Source organism: Gopherus evgoodei, chromosome 3, assembly GCF_007399415.2.
Source record: "Gopherus evgoodei ecotype Sinaloan lineage chromosome 3, rGopEvg1_v1.p, whole genome shotgun sequence".
In the NCBI taxonomy this organism is placed as follows: Eukaryota; Metazoa; Chordata; order Testudines; family Testudinidae; genus Gopherus; species Gopherus evgoodei.
In genome coordinates, this window is record NC_044324.1 from 189,353,694 (window position 1) to 189,380,093 (window position 26,400).

Genomic DNA, 26,400 nt, shown 5'->3' on the forward strand with positions numbered 1-26,400 from the left:
TAGCTTTTCAAAACATTGAATACTGATTCAGATTGGATACAGCAGCAATAGTAATAAGCAATGCCAGATGGCCTGATGGGCAACCAGGCAACATGCAACAAGGCAGGGACAGGGAAGTGCACACATCACGTATCACACACAGCCCAGTGGCAAAATCAGAATAATCACTTTGGACTCAGTCCGTCCTTCTCCTTTTTCTGGGTTCATAACTGGTCAAAAAGCGACATAGAAATTGATTGAAAACTGCTTCCAAATAAAAAAGGCCTGAGACCTCTTTTTAGACTACTCTCCCGGTAGCAACTTTGAGAGCACAGACACTCCCTCTGTATACACCATAGCTAGAGGGAGGATTGTTATTTAAAGTGTTCTAGATAAGAAAAGCCCTGGGGAGCTTACAGTCTAAGTTTTGACACAACAGAGCAGTGACAGCAACAGAGGAGGGGTAGGGAAGGAGAGTGAAATGGCAGGCAGGCAAGGAGGAAGGAGGGCAAACATGGTGTGAGAATTGAAGCACAATAGAAATAATTGTTACCAGAAACAATTCAACATCAGGTTGCTCAGATGACTTCAAGGGTGTATGACACCTTTCTGTCCTGCTTGCAGCTCCTCCACCTGCTGCTGGTGGTCATCTGAATCCTCCCGGTGGAGCTAGAGCTTTTAAGGGCTAGATCTGGGACTGTTGCTGTGATGGAAATAGGAGGAGAGGGTGTTGCTGATCTGGGTGGATGGGAAGCACGCTCTCTTCCTGCTTCTAGGTTCCATTGCTTCTGCGTGGAAGATGCAAGATTTAGATGCAGTCAGCACTCTCACTGAGAAATATAGAAATGAATGTGTTAATGTCCTGCAAATGTGTTAATGTCCTGTGAACTGTGTTTAATAGGCCTTTTGTGGGTTTGATGCACATTTTCTATGCAATTAGATTTTGAATAACTTATTTTCCATTAGTCAGGCTTGGTGTGAAGTTGACCTATATGCCACACTTAAGCATTGGCAAACAAGTTATTCAAAGCCCAGTGGAACATCTGCTCCAGTTCAACCCACTTTGACCTCCCAAACTGCCTTGAGGCATTAGCTTTCAGAAAGTGCTGTGCATATGCTAGCATGGTTGGTGGGTGTAGCATGATTTTCAGTCTTGCTTCATGTTTCTCATCTGCCCTGCAACCTTATCCCTGGTGATATCAGAAACAAGTATAGAATTCATGAAAACAGACATTTCAGTATAGAAATTACATGCATCTTTAAATAGGGATCTGCCTCTTTCAGTATATTTAAGTAAATTCGGTTGACTCTTAGCTATACAGCATGTATAATGATTCTTCAGTCTTACATTCACTGATATTTCATCTTCCATGTACACATTAATTGCCATGTGCTTTTTATTATTATTATTTGTACAGACTGATTTCAATGAGCTGGATCTTGAAACCCTGGCTCCTTACATTCCCATGGATGGGGAAGATTTCCAGCTGAGTCCAATCTGCCAAGAAGAACGTCCTCTCCCTGAAAATGCACAAAACACCCAGCAAAGTTTAAGTAGCATGAGTACCATTTTCCAGCCCCTTGCTCCTGCCTCTCAGAATCAGTTTCTCTTGGAGAAATACTGCCAACAGATGTCAAATAAAAATATGAATCCTGGTCGTGGACCTCTGTCATCTGTGTCCTTCAACGCCGTGAACAAATCCTCCCTGCCACCATACCATGTGCGAGCCAGCACCCCACTGGCTTCAATGGTTGGAAGACCAAGCAGCCAGTGGCCACCTGATCCACCAGTACAGTATGTTCCTGCTAAGTGGAGACTAATGGATAAATACTGTGGGTCCTTAGCAAGTTCATCATCAGGGCCACCAGTGCACTCTCCCAACATGTCGTTATATAAAAAAAGGTAAATCTATCCTAATATGCAAGCTGTTAGGTGTATCTCTCCTTGAGACTTCTGTGCTGCAAACCTTGAAAAAGTCTATTTGCCCACTCTGCTGGAATAATCTGTTTCAATAGAATAGAATACTAGGAGCCCAATTCTGCTGTCCTTTGAAGTGAACAGCTTTGCCCTTCCATTGACTTGAATGGGAGCAGAAGTGGGCTGATTTTCACCATTATCATCAGTGTACTGATGTGTGGATTTGTGAAAATGTACATGTCTAGCACAAAACAGAGAACAGTTTGCAAAGCTGCTTTACTGTCACAAACAGTGTCAGAAACAGATCTGGTAGGACAGAGAGAAGGATGGCCCAATTGTTACAGGGTAGCCAGCAAGCTGGGTTCAGTTCCCTGCTCTGCCACAGACTTCCTGTGTGACATTGGGCAAGCCTCTGAGCTTCTGTTCTCCATTTGTAAAGTGGAGGTAATAGCACTTCCCCACCTCACAGAGCTGGTGGCAGGACAAATACATGATACAACAGTCATGGGGACCATATAAATACCGTAGGTAAAGAGCTTCAGTAATAGTCTAAAGCATGTTGTTAAACAGAAATCATCCTTAAATTTCAGATTTTCAATGCAGTTTATTTATATTTATTACTACTATGATGAGCATAGGGTAAGGACCAGGATAGAAGCACAGTAGTCCAGTTCAGAAAGGTCACTTACCAACTTTGTGCATCAGATTCTGGATTTGTAACATGGAGATAAAAATACTGGCTGACCTTCGTAAAGCTCTTTGGGAATCACAGATGGCAAGTGCTCTAAGAGCTTTAGGGTTGTTAATACTTTTAAAGATGTACAAAATGATGGGTTTCATTTTCTAAAAAAAATTGTAACCATCTCAGGGATGTGGGCACGTGCAGTTTTATATGTGAAGGATCAATTAATTGTATGCAGTTGCTAGCCTTTTTGGCTATATGACCACAGAGCCAAATATTGGTCCACAAACACTAACATATGGGCCTGTAAAAATGGCGGGGAAGGTTAAGCCCTGTTAAAAATTTGACCTACTAAGTCATACAATTTTTGTTTCACAATCAAGGTTTTGCTTCTAGATTGTGAGGTAATGACTTACCAGACTTTCATTAACACTTGCTATTGAAAGTTTCCAAGCATTATGGCAATAAGTGTACTGACAACTGGGTTAGCTGTCCAGGAAAAATTCTGCACTTACAGTCTAGCCCATCCCACGGTCCTATGCCAAAAGAACCTTAATGCTTTGAAAGATCAGTCAGACACAAATAGTCTTATTTATTTGCAAACTGTTCACTCAAGGAAAGGTCTTTCCTTTACAGATCACTGGACAGTTTTGAGCAACGGGGCATAGATATAAACCCTGCAAGAATTGCTCTTGCCAACAGTTTGAAACTGAAGCGACAGATGGATTATGAAGATCAAACATTTCAACAGCTGAATGGGGTAATCTGTTATAAGGAATTCAGAAACTTCAATGACCATTACAAACGGGTTTTCATTTTGATTAGTTATGTCTGTTTCTGGTTTCTTTATCCAACTGCAGGCGGATTTGTCAATGATGAACCCATCTCATTTAATGTGGAAAAGGATGAAAATTCTCAAAGGTGAAAATTGTTCATTGGTTACTGAAAAGAAGTCCCTCAGCACAAGTGTCCTTACTGGTAAGACAAATTGATTCTATAATGTTCATTTCTAGATATTAGTTTAGGACAGTTTCACTAGAAACAAAGACTCTGTACAGGAATTATCATACTTGCCATTTTCATGCCAAAAGCAGAAGAACTACCATAAACCAAACATTTAGACCAACAACTGTTAATGCAGTCAACAGTGCTCTGAGTTGGACTGTCCTGTAAATGAAAGCTTATATATTGTTCTGGGGCTCTCTGTTTCCTAGGGAGCCTGATGTGATAGTTCCACTATAGCTCAGATTTAGGGTCACTGTGGCCTTTTGATATTTCCAGTAATTTCCACAGCATCAGAGTTTTCATTTAAAAAGTTTATACCTTCTGGTTGCAAAAATATTCTTCTAAATATGAACCACCGCTGTGCAGTAGGTCCAAGGCCACAGGAAGGCAGCTTAAAGTGTGATTTCTGTGTTAAGACATCAACTTAGTGTGAAGTATTAAAATTCCAATTCTTCTTCTCCCCACTGGGACAGTCACAATACGATGGTCTACTGTGTTCTACAACCCATCCTGGTATATGCAGCATCATTTATTCACAACTAGGTTAGGAGTATGTTTACCCAGTCAATGGTTCTGAAGAAAGAACCCTCAAGTGCTGGTAATGATCAGTGATCAAAATAAGGTGGTTATCTAAACCTACTGTAGATTTTGGAATGAACTCTTATTAGGAAGAAAAAAATAATTTCATCTGCACTATCTGTATAAATAATTCAGTGAGCACATTAATCCTTTAAGTGAAAAAAGATTGAATATAGCCTCCTGGTCTTAAGCTCTCTCACAAAATGGCCACACTCATTTGGCACAGTGATGTAATCTCTGCTCCAGGGAAGCTGTGACTGACTAACCGGTGAAGGTGGTCTGCCATAGCTTTGAAGCAGTGTAGTAAAGTTTGCCAGTTATACTTTCATTACTATAGTCAAGGACTCTGGGAAGCTCAATCCCAGCACTTGTGCTCCCAGAAGATATATTGGCACATTGTATCACAAAGGTCATTTTAAAAAAACAATTGTCACATTTAATTTTAGACGAGTTTATTCGTAACTCACAGAGAGGTCTGAGCCAACCAATGAACCAACTGCAGCAGCGACAGCAGCAACCCTCCTGTGGAAGCCCTGGAGATAATCAGAAAGCAGCATTCTCCCCTCAGTTTTACAGTTCCCATTATCAGAACTTCAGTGTTCAACCAACTCATAAAAAGTCAGGTAAGGGGCTATCACAGACAAATGAGAAAATAGCTTTGCTCTTTGGTTTCAATACAGATGTGAGGACTGATGGCTTATAAAGGGGAGTTAGAGGACAATAAACTTCAACCCAAATCTGTATAGTTCATATTATACTGAAGTGATGAAATTCTGAATGTATGTATAAGTTTATATCTAGTTTGACAGTTTGTGCATAAATCCCACAAACGTGTGTCTCTAGGCCATATCGTACGCACAAACTTTAACACTTCATATAAATTCAACTTAGTGTTTTGTTTTCTCTCTCTCTCTCTCTCTCCATATAGATGTGTGTACGTTTAAAATGAACATTTATATTGCACACACTATCAATCAAGTATTTCAATAGCACCCCTCAGCACAATCTCGACAGTAAGCCACATACATGTATGTACTTATATAAAATTCTTCCTCCCAGAAAATGAGTTCGACGTGATCCATCCCAACAATTTTGTCCCGTGTGAAGCTTAAGTTAAATGGAGATTGAACCAGGGAACTCTGTATGAACTGGCAGCTCAGAATCCTCCCATTAGGTTGTAGCACAGAAGCTGTCAAAATAGCCATTTCTGGAATGCCATTAACTAGGCCTGATTTCAGTCAGTTCATCCACATTGTTGCAGACCCACTAGTCATGCATAAGCTTTCCCTTACTAGCCTGTACCTTATTCCTCTTCTGTGTGGCCACGTAAGCCCCTATGCAGTGGATCCATGGTGGTTCTGCTGCATTTAGAGCATTCCAACCCCAGAGAAGCAGGAGAGAAGGCTCTGACCCTTGAAAAGCATTAATTTTAAATATCCAAAGTTGAAAATTTAAATGGCCATGCATCGGCGTCTGTACCCTTGAGAACCCATCAGTGGATACTCTTCAAAATAAGTGTCCAAAGGCATAACTGTCAATGGATACCTATATAGATTTAGGCAAAGGGTAAATAAGCCTCAGTCATTCCTCTAAAATTATACTTCACTAACATCAGATAGAGCCATTTTTCCTTTAATAAGGACTGTTTAGCAAATGTATTAAAATATATCGGCTAAAATAACACCTTACAATGCCTTGCTAGTGCATGCATCACAGTTCAACAGCACATTAATTTACATTATAGCAGTTCACTTTTCTGACTGTAATGAAAATCTTCCTAAACAAATTTAACGAGAATTTAAAAATATATATTTTTTCCAACAGTGAGTGGAGAAAACTTGTCCACTATTGCCTTTTCCCAGCACCCAGTACTGTCTTTGTCCTCTTTATATCAAGTTATATCTGAATTTGATTCTTCATTTTTTACTGTCTTTTCCTCCATATACTTGGACTTTGTAACTTTGATCTCAACAAAATCTGACGCCCATCATCACTCTTGGTAAATAAAGGAATAAAGTTGAAATGACGTAGCGCAACGTTAAATATGATTATTGCAGTTCTTTTTCATAGTTATAAATGTAGCAACTGTGTAACTTCAGAGTGATTTTATGTTTGGCAACTTGTGCATACATTTTTCCCTTCAACTGAAAGTGTAAACAAACAGCTTACTACAACAACAGCACAATCACAGAAGTGAGTCATAGTTCAGTAGATGTAGGTTTGACTTTATTTTATGATCCTTTTTAAAAAAAAAAATTAGATGAGGTACATGACTGCAATTGGTGCTAATTCAGAAAACTATGTGGTTTACTACAGGTTTCCTGTTTTTGAACTAGAATGATTTCCCCTTAAAAAAAAAAAATCTAAATGACAAGGAAAAGAAAACATGTTTCACTTCTAGCTAAAATTTCAACATGTGAGATTATTCTCAGTTTTAAATGTTGTTTGGCATATATAGGTTTGAACTGGAAGATGTAATGCTGTTTTCAGGTGCCTGAATGTTATAGAATACCAAAGAAAGCTAAAGGAGGGAAACGTTAACATTCCCCACTCTGTTTAGATGGGCATCATTCACTATTTTACAACTTTTCTTCAACACTCTATTTCAGGTGTGACAAGTCGTCTGCTTGGGCAGTCTTATGAACCCTATTTGTTGCCTGAATTGACCAGATATGACTGTGAGGTGAATGTCCCTGTTTTGGGCAGTTCTACACTTCTGCAAGGATGTGATTTGCTCAGAGCTCTTGACCAGGCAACCTGAGTAACCTTGCACTGTTCCTTGGCCTATACTGTTCAAAACAGCTTCAGTTTTTAAATATATTTTTTCAAGTAGACAATTTCTAATACCCAATACACTTTTACAGGATTTTACTTATGTATTGAACTTGTCCACATTACCAAATAGTGGCCTTTTTGAAGTTATTCACTTTATTATTCTTATTAAAAATATACATCTACTGTATTTTTCTCTATTTCAATAAAAGTGTTCTTTAGAAAATTTATATTATTTCCCCTCCTGCCTGACTTGTAATTTATATTCGCTGACATTTTCTTCAGTATTCATGCTAACAAAACTGTGGTGTAAATGTCTCTCTAATACTTTGGCTCCTGTACTGCAAAGATTGATTTTTATTGCCAAAGATAAATGAAAACAAACAAAAAAATCTGCTTTCCTACCACAGTTTGTGTTGACCTTCTAAATTAAAATGCTCCATGCCCCTATTGTGTTTGGAGTCTATTTCCCAGCACTAATCATATTGTAAATGTTAACACCTTTGGGGAAAAAAATAAAAAAACCTCACACCACCACTTTCTGACTTTCTCTCCCTAAATCAGATACTATTTGCTGAAAGAAATGTGAAGGGTGAACTGCAGAGTTTGTGGGTATCTGTGAAAGTTGCACAGCGTAGCTTTGTTTCCCTAACACGGGCTAGATCCTCAGCTGCTGAAACTGGTGCTCTATTGCTATATAGAGAGCTAAACTGACGTATGCTAGCAGAGGCTCTGCATCTAGGTTTTCATTTGTGATGGGGTTTCATGGGTTTTTTTTGGAGGGGGGGCGGTATTTCTTTTCTTTTTTTACATAAAATGTAACTGAATCTTTGAAATTTCTGTTTGGGTTATTATGTATTGGTACTTTTGTTATGGCTAAGACATAGAACCAGAACCATACTCACTTTTTAAGAGCTGTTTTTGATGAGTGCTGGGAACACTCAGGATGGTGTTGCCAATATTGCAGGACTGTAAGGATTTGTCCAAACTTTGTACTAACAATGCTAATTACCAATTAAGTTGATCTTTTTTGTGTGTGCATTTTATTTGCTAGCTAGCAACATAATCCACACTCATGAAACATTACAAATAAAAGTTAAAATAGTATTTTCGCGTGCCTACTTACCTTTGCCTTTTACTGAGTTACCCTAGTGAAAACAAGATGTTAAGAGTGTTGGGCTGGGAGGGTTTTCTTTAGTGTTTTAGCTTTCCTTGTATTGTTGATAGCCTTTCAAGTATCTTACAGTATGTCACTGTAAGGCAATCGGACATCTTCAGAACTACTCATAGACTCATAGACTCATAGGTCAGAAGGGACCAATCTGATCATCTAGTCTGACCTCCTGCACAAGGCAGGCCACAGAACCCCACCCATCCAATTTTATAACAACCCCTATCCCAGGATAGAGTTATTGAAATCTTCAAAATTGGTTTGAAGACCTCAAGCTGCAGAGAAACCACCAGCAAGTGACCCGTGCCCCATGCTGCAGGGGAAGGCGAAAAAACCTCCAGGGCCACTGCCAATTTGCCCTGGAGGAAAATTCCTTCCCGACCCCAAATATGGCGATCAGCTAAACCCTGAGCATGTGGGCAAGACTCACCAGCCAGCACCCAAGAAGGAATTCTCTGCAGTAACTCAGTTCCCATGCCATCCAACAACTCCCCGCAGATCATTGAGCAGACCTATCTGGTGGTAATCCAAGATCAATTGCCCAAATTACAATCCTATCATAACATCCCCTCCATATACTTATCAAGCTTTGTCTTAAAGCCAGGAAAGTCTTCTGCCCCCACTACTTCCCTCGGAAGGCTGTTCCAGAACTTCACTCCCCTAATGGTTAGAAACCTTCGTCTAATTTCAAGTCTAAACTTCCTAATATCCAGTTTATACCCATTCGTCCTCGTGCCTACATTAGTACTAAACTTAAATAATTCCTCTCCCTCCCTAACGTTAACCCCCCTGATATATTTATATAGAGTAAGCATATCCCCCCGCAGCCTTCTTTTGGCCAGGCTAAACAAGCCAAGCTCTTTGAGTCTCCTTTCATAAGGCAGTTTTTCCATTCCTCGGATCATCCTCGTAGCCCGTCTCTGAACCTGTTCCAGTTTGAATTCATCCTTCTTGAACATGGGACACCAGAACTGCACACAGTATTCCAGATGGGGTCTCACCAACGCCTTGTATAACGGTACTAACACCTCCTTATCCTTGCAGGAAATACCCCGCCTGATGCATCCCAAAATCGCATTTGCTTTTTTAACAGCCGTATCACATTGGCGACTCATAGTCATCCTGCTATCAACCAGCACCCCAAGGTCCTTCTCCTCCTCCGTCGCTTCCAACTGATGCTCCCCCAACGTATATCCAAAATTCTTATTATTAATTCCTAAATGCATAACCTTGCACTTTTCACTATTGTATTTCATCCTATTTCTATTACTCCAGTTTATAAGGTGGTTCAGATCTTCCTGAATAGTATCCCTGTCCTTCTCCGTATTAGCAATACCTCCCAGCTTCGTGTCATCCGCAAACTTAATTAGCACATTCCCGCTCTTTGTGCCAAGGTCAGTAATAAAAAGGTTAAATAAGATCGGTCCCAAAACCGATCCTTGAGGGACTCCACTAGTGACCTCCTTCCAGCCTGACAGTTCACCCTTCAATACGACCCTCTGGAGTCTCCCCTTTAACCAGTTCCTTATCCAACTTACAACTTTCGTATTCATTCCCATCTTTTCCAATTTGACTAACAGTTCCCCGTGCGGAACCGTGTCGAACGCCTTACTAAAATCTAGGTAAATTATATCTACCGCATTTCCTTTATCTAAGTAATCCGTCACCTTCTCAAAGAAGGAGATCAGATTGGTTTGGCACGATCTACCTTTACTAAATCCGTGTTGCAATTCGTCCCAATTGCCATTGACTTCTATGTCCTTGACTACTTTCTCCCTTAAGATTTTTTCCAAGACCTTGCATACTACAGACGTCAAGCTAACAGGCCTATAATTACCCGGATCACTTTTATTCCCTTTCTTAAAAATAGGAACTACATTAGCAATCCTCCAATCATACGGCACAACCCCCGAGTTTACCGATTGCTTAAAAATTTCCGCTAACGGGCTCGCAATTTCACGCGCCAGTTCCTTTAATATCCTCGGATGGAGATTGTCCGGGCCCTCCGACTTCGTCCCATCGAGCTGTTCAAGTACGGCCTCTACCTCAGTTGCGGTAATATCCATTTCCATATCCACATTCCCGTTTATCATCCCTCCATCATCCCAAGGTTCACTAGTCTTATTAAAAACTGAAGCAAAGTACTTGTTTAGATGTTGGGCCATGCCTAGGTTATCCTTAATCTCCATTCCATCCTCTGTGTATAGCGGCCCCACTTCTTCTTTCTTTGTTTTCTTCTTATTTATGTGGCTGTAGAACCTTTTACTATTGGTTTTGATTCCCTTTGCAAGGTCCAGTTCAATGCGGCTTTTAGCCTTCCTCACTTTATCCCTACATGTTCTGACCTCACCAAGGTAGCTTTCCTTACTGATCCTGCCTTTCTTCCACTCTCTGTAAGCTGTCTGCTTTTGTCTAATCCCCTCTCTGAGTTGTTTGCTCATCCAGTTTGGCCTACGACTCCTGCCCATGTTTTTTTTCCCCTTTCTCGGGATGCAGGCTTCCGACAGTCTCCGCAGCTGTGACTTAAAGTAATTCCAGGCCTCCTCCGCATCCAAATCCACTAATTCCTCCGTCCAATCCACTTCCCTAACTAATTTCCTTAACTCTTTAAAATTAGCCCTCGAGAAGTCAAAAACCCTAATCCCAGATCTACATTTGTTTACCCTTCCATCTAGTTTGAACTGAATCAGCTCATGATCACTCGAACCAAGGTTATCCCCCACCACCATTTCTTCTACGAGGTCCTCACTGCTCACCAACACCAAATCTAAAATGGCATCTCCTCTCGTAGGTACTTCAACTACTTGATGAAGAAATCCATCCGCTATCACATCCAGAAAAATCTGACCCCTATTATTCTTGCAAGTACTCGTCCTCCAGTCTATATCCGGGAAGTTGAAGTCCCCCATAATCACACATTTCCCCTTTGTGTTTACTTCATTAAAGACATTAAAGAGGTCTCTATCCATATCCCAATCAGATCCCGGCGGTCTGTAGCACACGCCAAGCACTATCTCAGGGGAAGCTCTAGTTGCTTTTTTACCCAATGTGATTTTCGCCCAGACAGACTCTGTCTTATCCATTCCATCGCTTCTTATTTCGCTACAGTTAATGTCATCATTGATGTACAAGGCTACTCCACCACCTTTGCCTTTCTTTCTGTCTTTCCTAAACAGCACATAGCCTTCAATGCCCGTGCTCCAGTCATGAGTGCTATTCCACCAGGTTTCAGTTATCCCTATAATATCCGGTTTTACTTCCTGCACCAGTAACTCCAGTTCCTCCATCTTGTTACCTAGACTCCTCGCATTAGTGTACAGACCTTTTAATTTTCGGCGTTTGGCATCAGTGACATTCTTTCCTCCGTCGTGCAGTGACCTTTTACCACCAGCATCACCCGTTACTCTGGTTTCTCCACTATTCCTCCTTGGATCAAATCTTGGGACCACAAGGGTATCCCCTCTCACTTTGTTTACTTTCCTCTCCAGGTTACATTCCGGCGTGGAGATCTCCTGAACATCTCCCAACCATCTCCCCCAACTTCCTAGTTTAAAGCTCTCTTGATGAGGTCGGCGAGCCTCCATCCTAGAATTCTATTTCCCTCCTTGCTTAGATGAAGTCCATCCTGAGCGAACAGTCGTCTATCCGTAAACGCTTCCCAGTGACCGTACATCCCAAAGCCCGTCTTATAACACCACTCCCTAAGCCATCTGTTGATCGCCATAATCTTGTCACTCCTTCGTCGCCCCGCTCTAGGAACCGGCAGAATCCCACTGAAGATCACCTGAGCCTCGATGTCTTTGAGCCTCTTCCCCAGTCTGGCATAGTCCTCCTTGATACAGTCCAGCGAGTAACTAGCCGTATCATTCGTTCCCACATGAAGGATAATCAACGGATTCTTTCCCGCTCCTGCTAAGATCGTATTCAGCCTCTGGTCCACATCCTGTATCTTAGCCCCTGGCAGACAGCACACCCTTCTGTTCTCCCGATCAGGTCTAGTTACAGGCCTATCCACTCTTCTCAGTAAAGAGTCTCCAATCACGTAAACTTGCCTTTTCCTGGCGACTGTGCGATTCTGCGGTCTATCCCCCACAGCAGGTGCTTGCATTTCCTCTTGATTTGTATTCGCCCTTACAGTCCTCCTAGGGCTCACACTTGGTGTCGCCTCCATCGACTCCTCCCCTCTTTCTGCAGGACTAGCTGCTCGCCTCTTCTTCCTCGCCCTTTGTCCTTCAGTAGCCTGCTGTGCTCCATCTTGATTTCCTAACTCAGCAAACCTGTTCCTGAGTTCTATTTCTCCATCGCTGGCCCGTCTTTTCCTCTGCCTGGTTCTCCTAGTCACATGCTTCCATCGTCCACTTTCCTCACCCAGCAGCCCCTCCTCAGAGTCCTTTGGTCCTGCTTCTATCTGTTTGTCTGAGCTTGTCCCCTGCTCCTCGTCATGTCTGTGTTCCATCATCTGCTCAAATCCCCTTCTAAACTCAGCCAGAGTTTCCACTTGCATCTCCAGTCCTCTGACCTTTTCCTCCAGCAGCTCTATCAGGCGGCACTTCATGCAGATGAAACTCCTTTCAGGTGCTCCCTCTAGGACCATGTACATGCCGCAGCTACTGCATCCAGTCATCCTCAGCGTGTCTGCACCTGCTGCCTCCGCCTCCATTGTAGCACTCCAACTCTGTGCCTGGCAATCCACGCCTCACACCACTCTGCAGGCCACCAACACGGGTTGGGCTGCTTGCAGACCCCTGCCTCTTTGGTCTGCCTTCCTGGTTCCTCTGCCTGGGTCTCCCCTGTAACCTCCCCCTGGAAACTCCCACTGAAACTCCCCTGTTAGCCGCTCTGTTCGCCGCCTCCTGTGCCGCTGCAGCTGACTGTGCCGCTGCCTGAGTGCCTGGCTGCTTATATAGGACCCCTAATCAGGTAAGCCCCGCCCCCAACTCAGGGCTCAGCCTCACTCCCAGCACACAGCCCCTAGCAGCCTGCACACACACACACTCACACACAAACACTACAAACTACAAAATCCACAAAAACCTGCTCCTCCAACAGCACTCCCACTGAAACTCCCCTGTTAGCCGCTCTGTTCGCCGCCTCCTGTGCCGCTGCAGCTGACTGTGCCGCTGCCTGAGTGCCTGGCTGCTTATATAGGACCCCTAATCAGGTAAGCCCCGCCCCCAACTCAGGGCTCAGCCTCACTCCCAGCACACAGCCCCTAGCAGCCTGCACACACACACACTCACACACAAACACTACAACCTACAAAATCCACAAAAACCTGCTCCTCCAACAGCACTCCCACTGAAACTCCCCTGTTAGCCGCTCTGTTCGCCGCCTCCTGTGCCGCTGCAGCTGACTGTGCCGCTGCCTGAGTGCCTGGCTGCTTATATAGGACCCCTAATCAGGTAAGCCCCGCCCCCAACTCAGGGCTCAGCCTCACTCCCAGCACACAGCCCCTAGCAGCCTGCACACACACACACTCACACACAAACACTACAACCTACAAAATCCACAAAAACCTGCTCCTCCAACAGCACTCCCACTGAAACTCCCCTGTTAGCCGCTCTGTTCGCCGCCTCCTGTGCCGCTGCAGCTGACTGTGCCGCTGCCTGAGTGCCTGGCTGCTTATATAGGACCCCTAATCAGGTAAGCCCCGCCCCCAACTCAGGGCTCAGCCTCACTCCCAGCACACAGCCCCTAGCAGCCTGCACACACACACACTCACACACAAACACTACAAACTACAAAATCCACAAAAACCTGCTCCTCCAACAGCACTCCCACTGAAACTCCCCTGTTAGCCGCTCTGTTCGCCGCCTCCTGTGCCGCTGCAGCTGACTGTGCCGCTGCCTGAGTGCCTGGCTGCTTATATAGGACCCCTAATCAGGTAAGCCCCGCCCCCAACTCAGGGCTCAGCCTCACTCCCAGCACACAGCCCCTAGCAGCCTGCACACACACACACTCACACCCAAACACTACAAACTACAAAATCCACAAAAACCTGCTCCTCCAACAGCACTCCCACTGAAACTCCCCTGTTAGCCGCTCTGTTCGCCGCCTCCTGTGCCGCTGCAGCTGACTGTGCCGCTGCCTGAGTGCCTGGCTGCTTATATAGGACCCCTAATCAGGTAAGCCCCGCCCCCAACTCAGGGCTCAGCCTCACTCCCAGCACACAGCCCCTAGCAGCCTGCACACACACACACTCACACACAAACACTACAAACTACAAAATCCACAAAAACCTGCTCCTCCAACAGCACTCCCACTGAAACTCCCCTGTTAGCCGCTCTGTTCGCCGCCTCCTGTGCCGCTGCAGCTGACTGTGCCGCTGCACGAGTGCCTGGCTGCTTATATAGGACCCCTAATCAGGTAAGCCCCGCCCCCAACTCAGGGCTCAGCCTCACTCCCAGCACACAGCCCCTAGCAGCCTGCACACACACACACTCACACACAAACACTACAAACTACAAAATCCACAAAAACCTGCTCCTCCAACAGCACTCCCACTGAAACTCCCCTGTTAGCCGCTCTGTTCGCCGCCTCCTGTGCCGCTGCAGCTGACTGTGCCGCTGCCTGAGTGCCTGGCTGCTTATATAGGACCCCTAATCAGGTAAGCCCCGCCCCCAACTCAGGGCTCAGCCTCACTCCCAGCACACAGCCCCTAGCAGCCTGCACACACACACACTCACACACAAACACTACAAACTACAAAATCCACAAAAACCTGCTCCTCCAACAGCACTCCCACTGAAACTCCCCTGTTAGCCGCTCTGTTCGCCGCCTCCTGTGCCGCTGCAGCTGACTGTGCCGCTGACTGAGTGCCTGGCTGCTTATATAGGACCCCTAATCAGGTAAGCCCCGCCCCCAACTCAGGGCTCAGCCTCACTCCCAGCACACAGCCCCTAGCAGCCTGCACACACACACACTCACACACAAACACTACAAACTACAAAATCCACAAAAACCTGCTCCTCCAACAGCACTCCCACTGAAACTCCCCTGTTAGCCGCTCTGTTCGCCGCCTCCTGTGCCGCTGCAGCTGACTGTGCCGCTGCCTGAGTGCCTGGCTGCTTATATAGGACCCCTAATCAGGTAAGCCCCGCCCCCAACTCAGGGCTCAGCCTCACTCCCAGCACACAGCCCCTAGCAGCCTGCACACACACACACTCACACACAAACACTACAAACTACAAAATCCACAAAAACCTGCTCCTCCAACAGCACTCCCACTGAAACTCCCCTGTTAGCCGCTCTGTTCGCCGCCTCCTGTGCCGCTGCAGCTGACTGTGCCGCTGCCTGAGTGCCTACCATAAAAACAACTCTTGTTATCATGAATTTATTTAAAGGGCAAAGATTCAGTTTTGTCCCCGGAAACCTCTTTGCCTTTGCTGAAAAATAAGAATAATGGTATTGCTCTTTAAAGTCTAGATGTTCAGTGGAAAACCAAGGAAGGAAGGGCATATCCCCGATAGCAGATGTGAGGACAAACTATTTCCTCTTGCCCCTAAGCTAACATCCTCCGCTGATGTAAATCAGTGCCAGTTTACACCAGCTGAAAATCTGGCCCTTAAAGTTGTCCCCAAACTCAAAGCCATTCTACTCAGACTTCCAATTCCACTGAAGTCTATGTTCCATCAAATCCCTTTGTACTATGCACTAACATTTGCAGGTAGGGAGCATTGCGTTCATTGAGCACTTCAGAGCTCATTGTGTTTAACCTTATGGTCTTACACACTGAAAAAATAATTGAAAACCTTTTCTGTTGTTGGTACATTTAAAAAAAGTTATTAGTGTCCTTCAGTACCTTTAAGAACTTTTTACCAAAAATAAGTTACTTTTAAAAGGAACCTATTGCTATGTGAGAAAAAAAGTGTAAGCATCTAATGATACTTAGCAAAGCAGATTTGACAAATCTGCAGTGGTAATGACCTGAGTGCTTGAAGGGTTAATGACACTTAAATATTGCTCTTTTTTTTTTTTGGTTGTGTAGTTTCAGCATTAAAGATGTTATACCATAAGTTTACTAGACGCTCAAATATTCCATGCTTAATATTAACCAAACGTAGCAGCATTATTTTATGATCTTTATTTCTGAATTTTTATTGACAATATAATGACTGTATGGGAACTTTAACTTGATAAGGAAATGTATTTTGACACTGATACCTTATTAAAGTATACTGATCCTAAATTCTTTGTGACTCTTGTTTGCTATGAATTTATCACTTGATGTATTATTGTAAAACAAAGTATTTATTAAATTATTTATAGAAAATGAAGGTTTGCATTGATCTTTAAAAGCTTGAAAGAAGAACAAAAGCTACCCATATTTAAAAACTAGAAAAGAATATTGAGCAACATCAACCAAAGGCATAAAGACACAGTGATGTATTATAAACCTTTCCATCCATTCACATCAACGGATCCAGGACCAGCCTCAGCATGCAAAGGGTTAAAGATAAATTCCCGTACCTTCAAACAGATCATGCCATTGAATCTGACTCTTATTTCAATAGGGACTGTTTTAAAACTTATGGTACAATATGACCCACTGAATTTGGAAAATCAATAGAAATTTGCCAGAGTAAGTACATGCAATACACATGGTGTTTGATTTAACAAATAACGTAGAAAATGATCTTAGACACTGAACTGCCAATCATTGCATTTATTCTTTTATACTTTTATGCGTTTATTCTCTTATACTTTTACCTTTGATTTGTAGTGTTTGGCAACAGTAGTCAAGCATACTGTACTGCTAGCAACCAGGGTGCCTCTATGAATCATGATTTTCCTAATAAATTCTTTTCTCCCACTGCCTTGGATGTCTCAGATGTCAGGACCTTCATGCAAGCTCCCTCTCCAGGGTTTAGATTCGAATGCCAACAAGCATGTCAGCAATTTTCCTAAGGTTTTTACCAAAGCAATTCCATGGACAGGCCATTCAAAGGCAGCAAATACCCTAGAGGAAAACTGATCACTGATGCAGAGCATCCGCAGTTCCAACGGAAGCCAATGTGAGCTGCAAGTGCTTAGCAGTTCCAGTCATTGTCTAACATGCAATATGTGTATCGCTCCTACGGAAGTACTGTACAAACTTTAACAAACCATCACAGCAGCCTGTAGGATAGGGAGGTATTATTGACTCCATTTTACAGCTAGGGAATCAGCCAGTGACTTGCCCTCAAATAATCCCTGTTAGAAACTGCTCTTGCCAAGACATCCTCTTTCTCTCACCCTATGCCATTTCTTATGCTTCCCCGCCCCCCATTTGAAGAGCTCTGACTTTCTCTTGCAGGAGTGAAATCAGGAAGGACAAATCACACTTGGAGTTGCAGCTAGCAAGGGATGTTAAGAGTAACAAGAAGGGTTTCTACAGGTATGTTAGCAACAAGAAGAAAGTCAAGGAAAGTGTGGGCCCCTTACTGAATTGGGAAGGCAACCTAGTGACAAATGATGTGGAAAAAGCTAATGTACTTGATGCTTTTTTTTGCCTCTGTCATCACAAACAAGGTCAACTCCCAGACTGCTACACTGGGCAGCACAGCATGGGAAGGAGGTGACCAGCTCTCTGTGGAGAAAGAAGTGGTTCAGGACTGCTTAGAAAATCTGGATTAGCACAAGTCCATGGGGCTGGATGCACTGCATCTGAGGGTGCTAAAGGAGTTGGCGGATATGATTGCAGAGTCACTGGTCATTATCTTTTTAAATTTATGGCAATCCAGGGAGGTCCCGGATGACTGGAAAAAGGCTAATGTCGTGCCCATCTTTTAAAAAGGGAAGGAGGAGGATCTGGGGAACTACAGGCCAGTCAGCCTCACCTCAGCCCCTGGAAAAATCATGGAGCAGGTCCTCAAGGAATCAATTCTGAAGCACTTGGAAAGTGATCAGGAACAGTCAGCATGGATTCATCAAGGGCAAGTCATGCCTGAGTAATCTAACTGCCTTCTATGACAAGATAACTGGCTCTGTGGATGAGGGGAAAGCAGTGGATGTGTTATTCCTTGACTTTAGCAAAGCTTTTGATATGGTCTCCCACAGTATTCTTGCAGGCAAGTTAAAGAAGTATGGGCTGGATGAATGGACTATAAGGTGGATAGAAAGCTGGCTAGATCATTGGGTTAAATAGGTAGTGATTAATGGCTCCATGTCTAGTTAGCAGCCAGTATCAAGTGGAATGCCACAGGGGTCAGTCCTGGGGCCAGTTTTGTTCAATATCTTTATCATCTAGAGGATAGCATGGATTGCACCCTCAGCAAGTTTGCAGATGACACTAAACTGGGAGGAGTGGTAGATATGCTGGAGGGTAGGGATAGCATTCAGAGAGACCTAGACAAATTAAAGGATTGAGCCAAAAGAAATCTGATGATGAGGTTCAGCAAGGACAAGTGCAGAAACCTGCACTTCGGAAGGAAGAATCTCATGCACTACTACAGATTAGGGACCGAATGGCTAGGCAGCAGTTCTGCAGAAAAGGACCAAGGGGTTACAGTGGATGAGAAGCTGGATATGAGTCAACAGTGTGCCCTTGTTGCCAAGAAGGCTACTGGCATTTTGGGCTATATAAGTAGGGGCATTGCCAGCAGATCAAGGAATGTGATCATTCCCCTCTATTCGACATTGGTGAGGCCTCATCTGGAGTACTGTGTCCAGTTTTGGGCCCCAAACTACAAGAAGGATGTGGAAAAATTGGAAAAAGTCCAGTGGAGGGCAACAAAAATGATTAGGGGGCTGGAGTGCATGACTTATGAGGAGAGGCTGAGGGAACTGGGATTGTTTAGTCTGCAGAAGAGAAGAATAAGGGGGAGATTTGATAACTGCTTTCAACTATCTGAAAGATGGTGCCAAAGAGGATGGATCTAGATTGTTCTCAGTGGTAGCAGATGACAGAACAAGGAGTAATGGTCTCAAGTTGCAGTGGGGGAGGTTTAGGTTGGATATTAGGAAAAACTTTTTCACTAGGAGAGTAGTGAAGCACTGGAATGGGTTAGCTAGGGAGGTGGTGGAATCTCCTTCCTTAGAGGATTTTAAGGTCAGGCTTGACAAAGCCCTGGCTGGGATGATTTAGTTGGGGATTGGTCCTGCTTTGAGCAGGAGGTTGGACTAGATGACCTCCTAACGTCCCTTCCAACCCTGATATTCTATGATTCTTACACGAAGCATCAGTCAGCTCCACGTTCAAATACCCAGTCCAAACCTGCTTCCTTTGCCAAGCTTTGTCACTTAGGACCATTGGACAACAGTATTGATATGCATACAATTATTCAGACATCTGACTTTGGGTGCCTAAGCCACAGTGAGCACCCAAGACACCAGCCAAAAACAATACATGTTTTATATACAATAATGGCAACATCATCTATGGACCCAAAAGCAAATCACAACAAGAGAAGCTACTGGATTATTATTAAGAATAAATTAACTTGAGAGCAGCATATTTCTTCTTTTAACTATAAATGTATTTGTAGATGAGTAAGGATTTCCTCACTGACCTCTCTTAGCTGATCAAGTAGCACATTAAGGACCATGATATTAAGACTTCTTCCTTCTCCGCTTAATGGGTCTTACTGAAAGCATTAAACAACGCAAAGCAAGGCAAGGAAAAGGGGAAAAGCAAGTTTAATCAATAAATCTAACAAGAACTGGGGAAGTATTTATAGGTAACACAGTAAACCGAGGAGTGCACTAAACACATCTTAAAGCCAGATCATAGCTTCTTCCTAACCCATAACTTGAGAAGGCAGCTGGGAGCAGCCGCTCTGGCTCTAGAAAGGGAAGCTGCAGGATCAAGCAAAGCCTTCCAAACTCCATCTGAAAAATGATGGCTAGGTTTGGAGTCCGCTCTGTCCCCCCAGAGAAAGCCACCGATGGCTACTGTTGTGCATGTGCACGTGTGGTGGGTATTAACCAAAAAAGCTTAGTTTCCCATGCCTAGACTCCATTAAACAATGGACTCATTAACTGTCATGATCACACTGAAATATCAACAGGTTACCACTGCCTTTCCCTGTTTATGCATGTTCCTGAACCAATGGTATGTTGCATCTCACAATAAGGGCAGGTCTCGACTACAAACTGCTGCCAGCATAGCTATGTCAGTCAGGGGTGTGAAGAGGTGTAAGTCCCTGACTGATACAACTGTGCTGGCAAAACCTCTAATGTAAACACAGTTCTAGTTTATTCCAGGCCCTCCCCCCTTATTTCCCCAGGTTTGCCCCTATGAACTGTGTCACCCTGGGAGTGCTTTGCCAGCATCCGAGCGCTCCTAGTAAGAGCTGACCTAAGTCAAGATCATTTAACTATATCGCTCTAGCTTGCAACCAACCATTTTTATTTCTTTGGCCAATTGTGTCCACTTCAAGTAGCCAGGCACGGCTCCTGCAGCAGACGAATTTGCTCAGCTGTTACACTACCACCTGATTCAGTAGAACTAGCACTATCTTCCAGTATTCTATCATCATTATTTATAGTCTGGTGCCTCCTACAGGCTCCAATCCTGGCTGAGGCCCTGTTGTACTAGGCACCAAATATGTGTGGAAACGTGGTCCCTGCCTGGCAGAGTTTACAGTCTCATTAAAAACATGTCAAACCAAGTGACTGAGAACGAAGGGAAGAGATATCATGTGGTTACTCAGCCTAAGCCTTGCAGACCTTGCAAGTTATAAAACAGTTAAAGTTGTCCTCTTTAAATCATTTAAAAATTCCTCTAACAAACAGTAAATACCTGTGCTCCCTTCCTAGGGACGTCTTAGAAGGTCACTTCAGCTGGGAAAGTCCATGCTTGTGTGGGAAGAGGCAGCTGCAATTGGTGATGAGCCCTCAAAATCCTGGGTTCCCAGGGCAGGAAGGGAGGGGGGTTGCTGCCCGCTAGTGTTGTGTTGCTCTGCTTATACTGCTCCTTGAGCTCATGAAAGGCTGGGTGAGCATAAATTATGTTGTATACTGGAAGAATTGGTTCGCTCTCTGTATTTTTGTACATCAGTGTCACTCCTTCAGACCATACTGGAGAACATGGCACAATAGCTGAGGTAGCCCAGGTCAGAGGCATTCTTAACGAGATAATGCCAATCAAATTCCTGGGCCTGTTGTATTTCATAATAGAATTAATCACCTTTCTGACTGAAGTTTCTTATCTATTTCTTGAAAGATCTTGTTTGAGGCTTTTCAAACATAACAAATCAGTGCCAGACCTGACATCCAAAAACTTATCCTTAAGAATGACAAATTGGAAGGGGTAAATGTTTGTGCCTGTAGAAACAAAGCTGCAGAGAAATGAGACCTACATCCCTGCAGCTGCCATGAAACAGAAGGATGCCTGATTCATCGGGCTACAGCAATCCCCTGTCACACAGTTTCAGTGTGTTCAACCACACACCTCCACCTCCACCAGCATAGTGTTAAAAAAAGAATTGCCCATTATGACACTATACAAACCCTTACTCTGCTAGTTCAACTTACACAGGGCTTGAGTGAGGTTGAAAAAGGAGAGTGGTGCCCTAGGTCCATGGTTGCTTCTACAAATACACTTACATGCCATCACATCCACAAGTGCCAGCGCCCATGCATGTGTTACAAGGGTTGTAGACCTGAGGCCTCCTGCCTTTGAGGATGCATTGCACTTGGTGGAAACACTGTTGTCATTGTTCTATAGCACGGCTGTGGCAGAATGTTCGCTTTCTCCAATGAACTGAATCAAAATAAGCCCATGTGTAAGCAAGCAGCAAAGCACACGCTGGTACAAGCAAATGGTCCAAGAACAGATGCTTTCCAGACCCATCAGACTATTCCTCTTGTTTTCAAGGGGTACCAGAAACAAACCATTCGTGGATAGAACCACAATGAGCAGTCAACAGCAGGCAGCTCTACCTGATGCCAGGATTCAGTGCTATTCTGCATGAGCAGCTCTAGACTCCTAGCTAGATGGATGGCTGTGAATTTCCACTTGAATGGGAAATGATTGTTCCAGAGTGTCAGTGTTAACTTTCAGCCTCACACTGCTGCTAGTGTGGCATTTTACTGAAGCAAGGAAAGGAACTAAACATACAAGAGCACATGAGAGCTAGACAGACACACAAAAAATTGGAGACTGAAAATGTGAAATTAAGGCACAACAGGCCAAAACAAAGCAGCATAAAAGTAAGAGAAATGTTTTTAGCTAATCCCAGGGGCAGCCATGTTTCATTCAAATTGACTAGTGAGAGGACGAGACGAAACGGGAAGAACTAGGACAATCAAATCTGAAGACTTAGCTACCATTAGGCAAGGAATCAGAATTTTTTCCAGTCTATCATTTCCCTAAAGCCTTGAAACAACTGGCTCAAGGCATCTTTATTCACAGGTATTCATGGATCTAGATTCCCCTGTGCAAGGATGCAGCAGGGTTGGTGGAGACACAAGCTTTTGCTTCTAGGTCACCAGTTCAAAACTGGCTCACACTGGGGAACGAGTCAAGGTCATTTGCAGTGAAGGCTATTTGATGCAGTTTTTCAGAGGCTCTAGAGTTTAGATTTTTTTAAATCTAAAGTGCGTATTTCTAGGCAAATTATATCTTTTCTTTTTTAGTAGCACTGAAGTCAATGGGACTACTCGTGTGCTTGAGTGTTTTGTTGGGTCGTGGCTAAGTAAGGTGAATTGCATGAAAGGTGATGTTTTTAATGTTTATACAGTTTCTGTTTTTTCTGGTCACTCACTTTAAACAGAGAAGACTGTCTTGCAATATTATTACAGAATTTTACCAGTCTGGGCACCAAAGCAACTCGCCTGTCTTTTACTATGACCAATAGAGGAGATTTAAAAAAAAAAAAAAAAACCACCACAAGTTTTACTCATCCATCAAAAAATAGTTTGATCACCCTGGGCGAGAAGGGCTGAGAATGCCAACATCATCTTTACAGTAAGCAATGATAGGCACATCGAGGGAAAAAAGTCACTGGACTACTGCAGAAAACCACTGGAAAAACCTCAAGTTCTGAATTTGCAAAAATCAATGATATCGGTTTTATTATACCAGCTCATTTGATTAATAAAAATGTGCTTATGGTGAGAAAAAAATCAGAGTATAGCACCTTGCTATTCCTCTTGTGTATGTGCTAAGTCACAGCTGCCTAGTTTTCTGTCAAAAAGTGTTTATTTCAGATTAATAAAGCTATAGAAGACCAGAGCACACAGTGCTGTATTTGATGCTTGTGCCAGAATAAACTAAAAACAGCTACATTCTGATTAGAGAGGCTTCATTGTCAATGATGGCTGATGACATTGTACATCTCGCTCGCTCTCTCCACGCACACACGTACGCATGCACACAGATAAATTAAGGTTGCAAAGTTAAGCACTCAAAAGTTTGGAAATGCTAGAATTAAGGTTGCCTGTGCCCATATTATTACTGATAGAGTTGGCAGTGATGCCCATAGTTTAACTAGTCAAACTTTCCATGGTAAGCCTGTTTTCAGTTAGTCACAGCTTTGCCACACTGTAACCATTTGAGCTGAAAATTTTCCATGCCAAGTATCTGTGTCAGACTAATTTTTTTTAAAAAAGCTTCAGCTAGAACAGTTCAGCCATTTCCAAGAAAGAGATTAGGGGAAATATATTGTTTTTCCCATTTTAATTTTGTACATGCTGTTATCTGGCATTTCTTAACTTTTAAATGCTTATCTTTGAAACCTTAACATTCATTTAACATCTGTTTTTAGCAGTGACACATGCAGAGCAGAAGAAAAACAGCACTATGTTCAGCTAGCAGAAGGAATTGCAGAACTGGTTGTTAACGCCAACCACCGCCACTCCCCACCACGTCAACTTGGAAATTGAGCAAATTTGATATGAAAAGTCATTTGGCCAAATTCTGCTTGCTGTCATACCATTTGTGAATCCTTTAAAGTCAATGGATTTGCACCAATATAACTGAAAGTAGAATGCGACCTCCAGATGGAAAACACTAAACAACAAGATGTCATTTACACAGTCAGTTTTCAGAGCAGAACCTCACTGAGTCTGGGGGAATAAGAATAGCAATCAGCATTTATACAATTTATTTCTTGCTTCCAGTTTGGGTAAATTTTAAGAAGGTTGAAGCAACAGCTTAAGCTTTCCTCCTGTTGCATAGAAATGAATCTAGTAGGTCCTTCTATTGCTTACGGTTTCCAGAGCAAAATCTAGTTAGAGCATGCCCAGCGTTAATCAAATTTAAGTAAGGCTGTAAAGCGATTTTAAAAATTGATCACAATTAATCATGTGGTTAATCACACTGTTAAACAATAGAATATCATTTATTTAAATATTTTTGGATGTTTACAAATTACAACACAGAGTACAGTGCTCACTTTATATTTATTTCTTATTACAAATGTTTGCATTGCAAAAAAACAAAAGAAATAATATTTTTCAATTCCCCCATTACACGGACTGTGGTGCAATCTCTTTATCATGAAAGTTGAATTTACAAATGTAGAATTATGTACAAAAATAACTGCATTCAAAAACAATGTAAAACTTTAGAGCCTACAAGTCCACTCAGTCCTACTTCTTGTTCAGCCTATTGCTCAGAGAAACAAGTTTATTTACATTTGCAGGAAATAACACTACCTGCTTCTTATTTACAATGTCACGTGAAAGTGAGCACACGCATTCGAATGGCACTTTTGTAGCAGGCATTGCAAGGTATTCACGTGCCAGATGTTCTAAAGATTCTTCATGCTTCAATCACCATTCCAGAGGTTATGCATCCATACTGAAGACAAGTTCTGCTAGAAAATTATCCAAAACAGTGTAGACCAATTCATGTTCATTTTCATTGTCTGAGTCAAATGCCACCAGCAGGTTCATTTTCTTTTTTCGGTGGTTCGGGTTCTGTAGTTTCTGCATCGGAGAGTTGCTCATTCATTCAGAAAGCATGTTCCAGAGCTCATCCCTCTCAGATATTGGAACTTCAGATTCTTAAACGTTGGTCAAGTGCTGCGTCTATCTTTAGAAATCTCACATCAGTACCTTCTTTGCGTTTTGTCAAATCTGCAGTGAAAAAGTGTTCTTCTTGGAGTGTTTGCTCATGTTGATTCCATTCCAGGTGTGCACGCACCAGAGTGCACAACTGTCAGAGATTTTTGCATTAGCAGTACCCGTAGGGCTGACTGTGGTGCCCTCTGGAGTGCTGTGCTCACGTGGCAGTATATCAGGCACTATCAGCCCCACATCCTCTCAGTTCCTTCTTACCGCCTGTGGTGGTCAGTCAGAGCACCTTTCTTGCTTAGCAAGAGCTAGTGGGTGTCTACCATTCTGAACTTCATGCCTTAATGCCATTGTACATTCACTTTGCTAGTGCTAAGTAGTTAGAAAGTTTTTAAGTACTTGTTAAGTGTTAGTGAGTTACTAGTTAGGGTCACAGTGGGACTTTGCCCCAGGCGTGGCATGCCCCAGTCTCCTGGGTTCAAGCTCTGCTTGGATTGCAACAGGCCTATGTGTGTTAGTGACTACCACAGCAGATGCCTTCAGTGCCTGGGGAGTCACACATTAAGGGGCGGTGCCAAATTTGCAAAAACTTTTGGCCGCACCCAGAGGAGCAGGACATCTGCCTCAGGGCTCTCCTGATGGAATCCGCCCTCTGCCAGGCTTCCAAGCCATCCGGGCAGGTCACACCAAATGCCTTGGCCTCCGTGCACAGCACATCGCTGGGACCTGTTTGCCATCGCTGGCACCGAAGAAGGCGGCTAAGAAGTGCTCCCCAGCACTGAGCAAGAAGGCCCAGTGGTCATCTATCAAGGGACCCATGTCCATGCAATCGTGCCTCTCCAGCTGAAGTGCCCAGCCCCCTTAAAGGTCTGCAACTGACTCTTGGGAGCGGTATGGGACCCACACTCCTGCCTGCACTTGTGGCCCAGGCTCCCCCCAGCACAGAGAGAACACAGGTCTCCACCTGCTCCGAGGATGACCCTGGTGCTGCAGGACCCAGCTAAGGCTCCTCAAGAAGGCAAGCCCACCATTAAGGCTCCTCAGAGGACAGGTGAACAACGCCAGTTGCCGGATAGAAGACGTTGATCATCACCACTGCATTCAGAATCCTGGGGCAGATCCCAATCGTATCATCAGTCACCCAGGCAAACTTCCAGTTCCCCATGGTGCTACTCTCTCTGGCATGGTGCCAACACTCCCCTTTCTATTCCCAGCACCACTTGCTGTCTCGATGGGACTGACGCTTAGAGGATGACCAATCACCAGCATGGTGGGAAAGTTTCCTGTCCCGGTCCTGGTCACCCTGGCACCGGTACCGCTCTCGATGCTCCAGTTACTGTGCAGTTATGCCCA

General features: G+C 43.7%; 1 protein-coding gene and 1 long non-coding RNA gene across 7 annotated transcripts in view; one reads left to right on the top strand and one right to left on the bottom strand.

The window, feature by feature from the left end:
* Positions 1-8,042, top strand: part of EPAS1 (endothelial PAS domain protein 1) — a 148,427-nt gene extending 140,385 nt beyond the window's left edge. For both annotated transcript variants that reach the window (XM_030557689.1, XM_030557691.1), the window contains 5 exons: positions 1,398-1,882; positions 3,216-3,339; positions 3,440-3,557; positions 4,610-4,786; positions 6,773-8,042. In XM_030557689.1, coding sequence (XP_030413549.1) covers positions 1,398-1,882; positions 3,216-3,339; positions 3,440-3,557; positions 4,610-4,786; positions 6,773-6,924 — 1,056 coding nt within the window. In that variant the 3' untranslated portion in view covers positions 6,925-8,042. The remainder of the gene's footprint in view (positions 1-1,397; positions 1,883-3,215; positions 3,340-3,439; positions 3,558-4,609; positions 4,787-6,772) is intronic.
* LOC115649103 overlaps positions 1-26,400 on the bottom strand; it is a 92,215-nt gene that overhangs the window by 6,398 nt on the left and 59,417 nt on the right. For 4 of the 5 annotated variants that reach the window (XR_003999756.1, XR_003999757.1, XR_003999759.1 and 1 more), the window contains one exon: positions 533-809. This is a non-coding gene — a long non-coding RNA (uncharacterized LOC115649103). Of the gene's footprint in view, positions 1-532; positions 1,392-26,400 lie in introns of those variants that run through there. The other variant, XR_003999758.1, reaches the window with a different exon arrangement.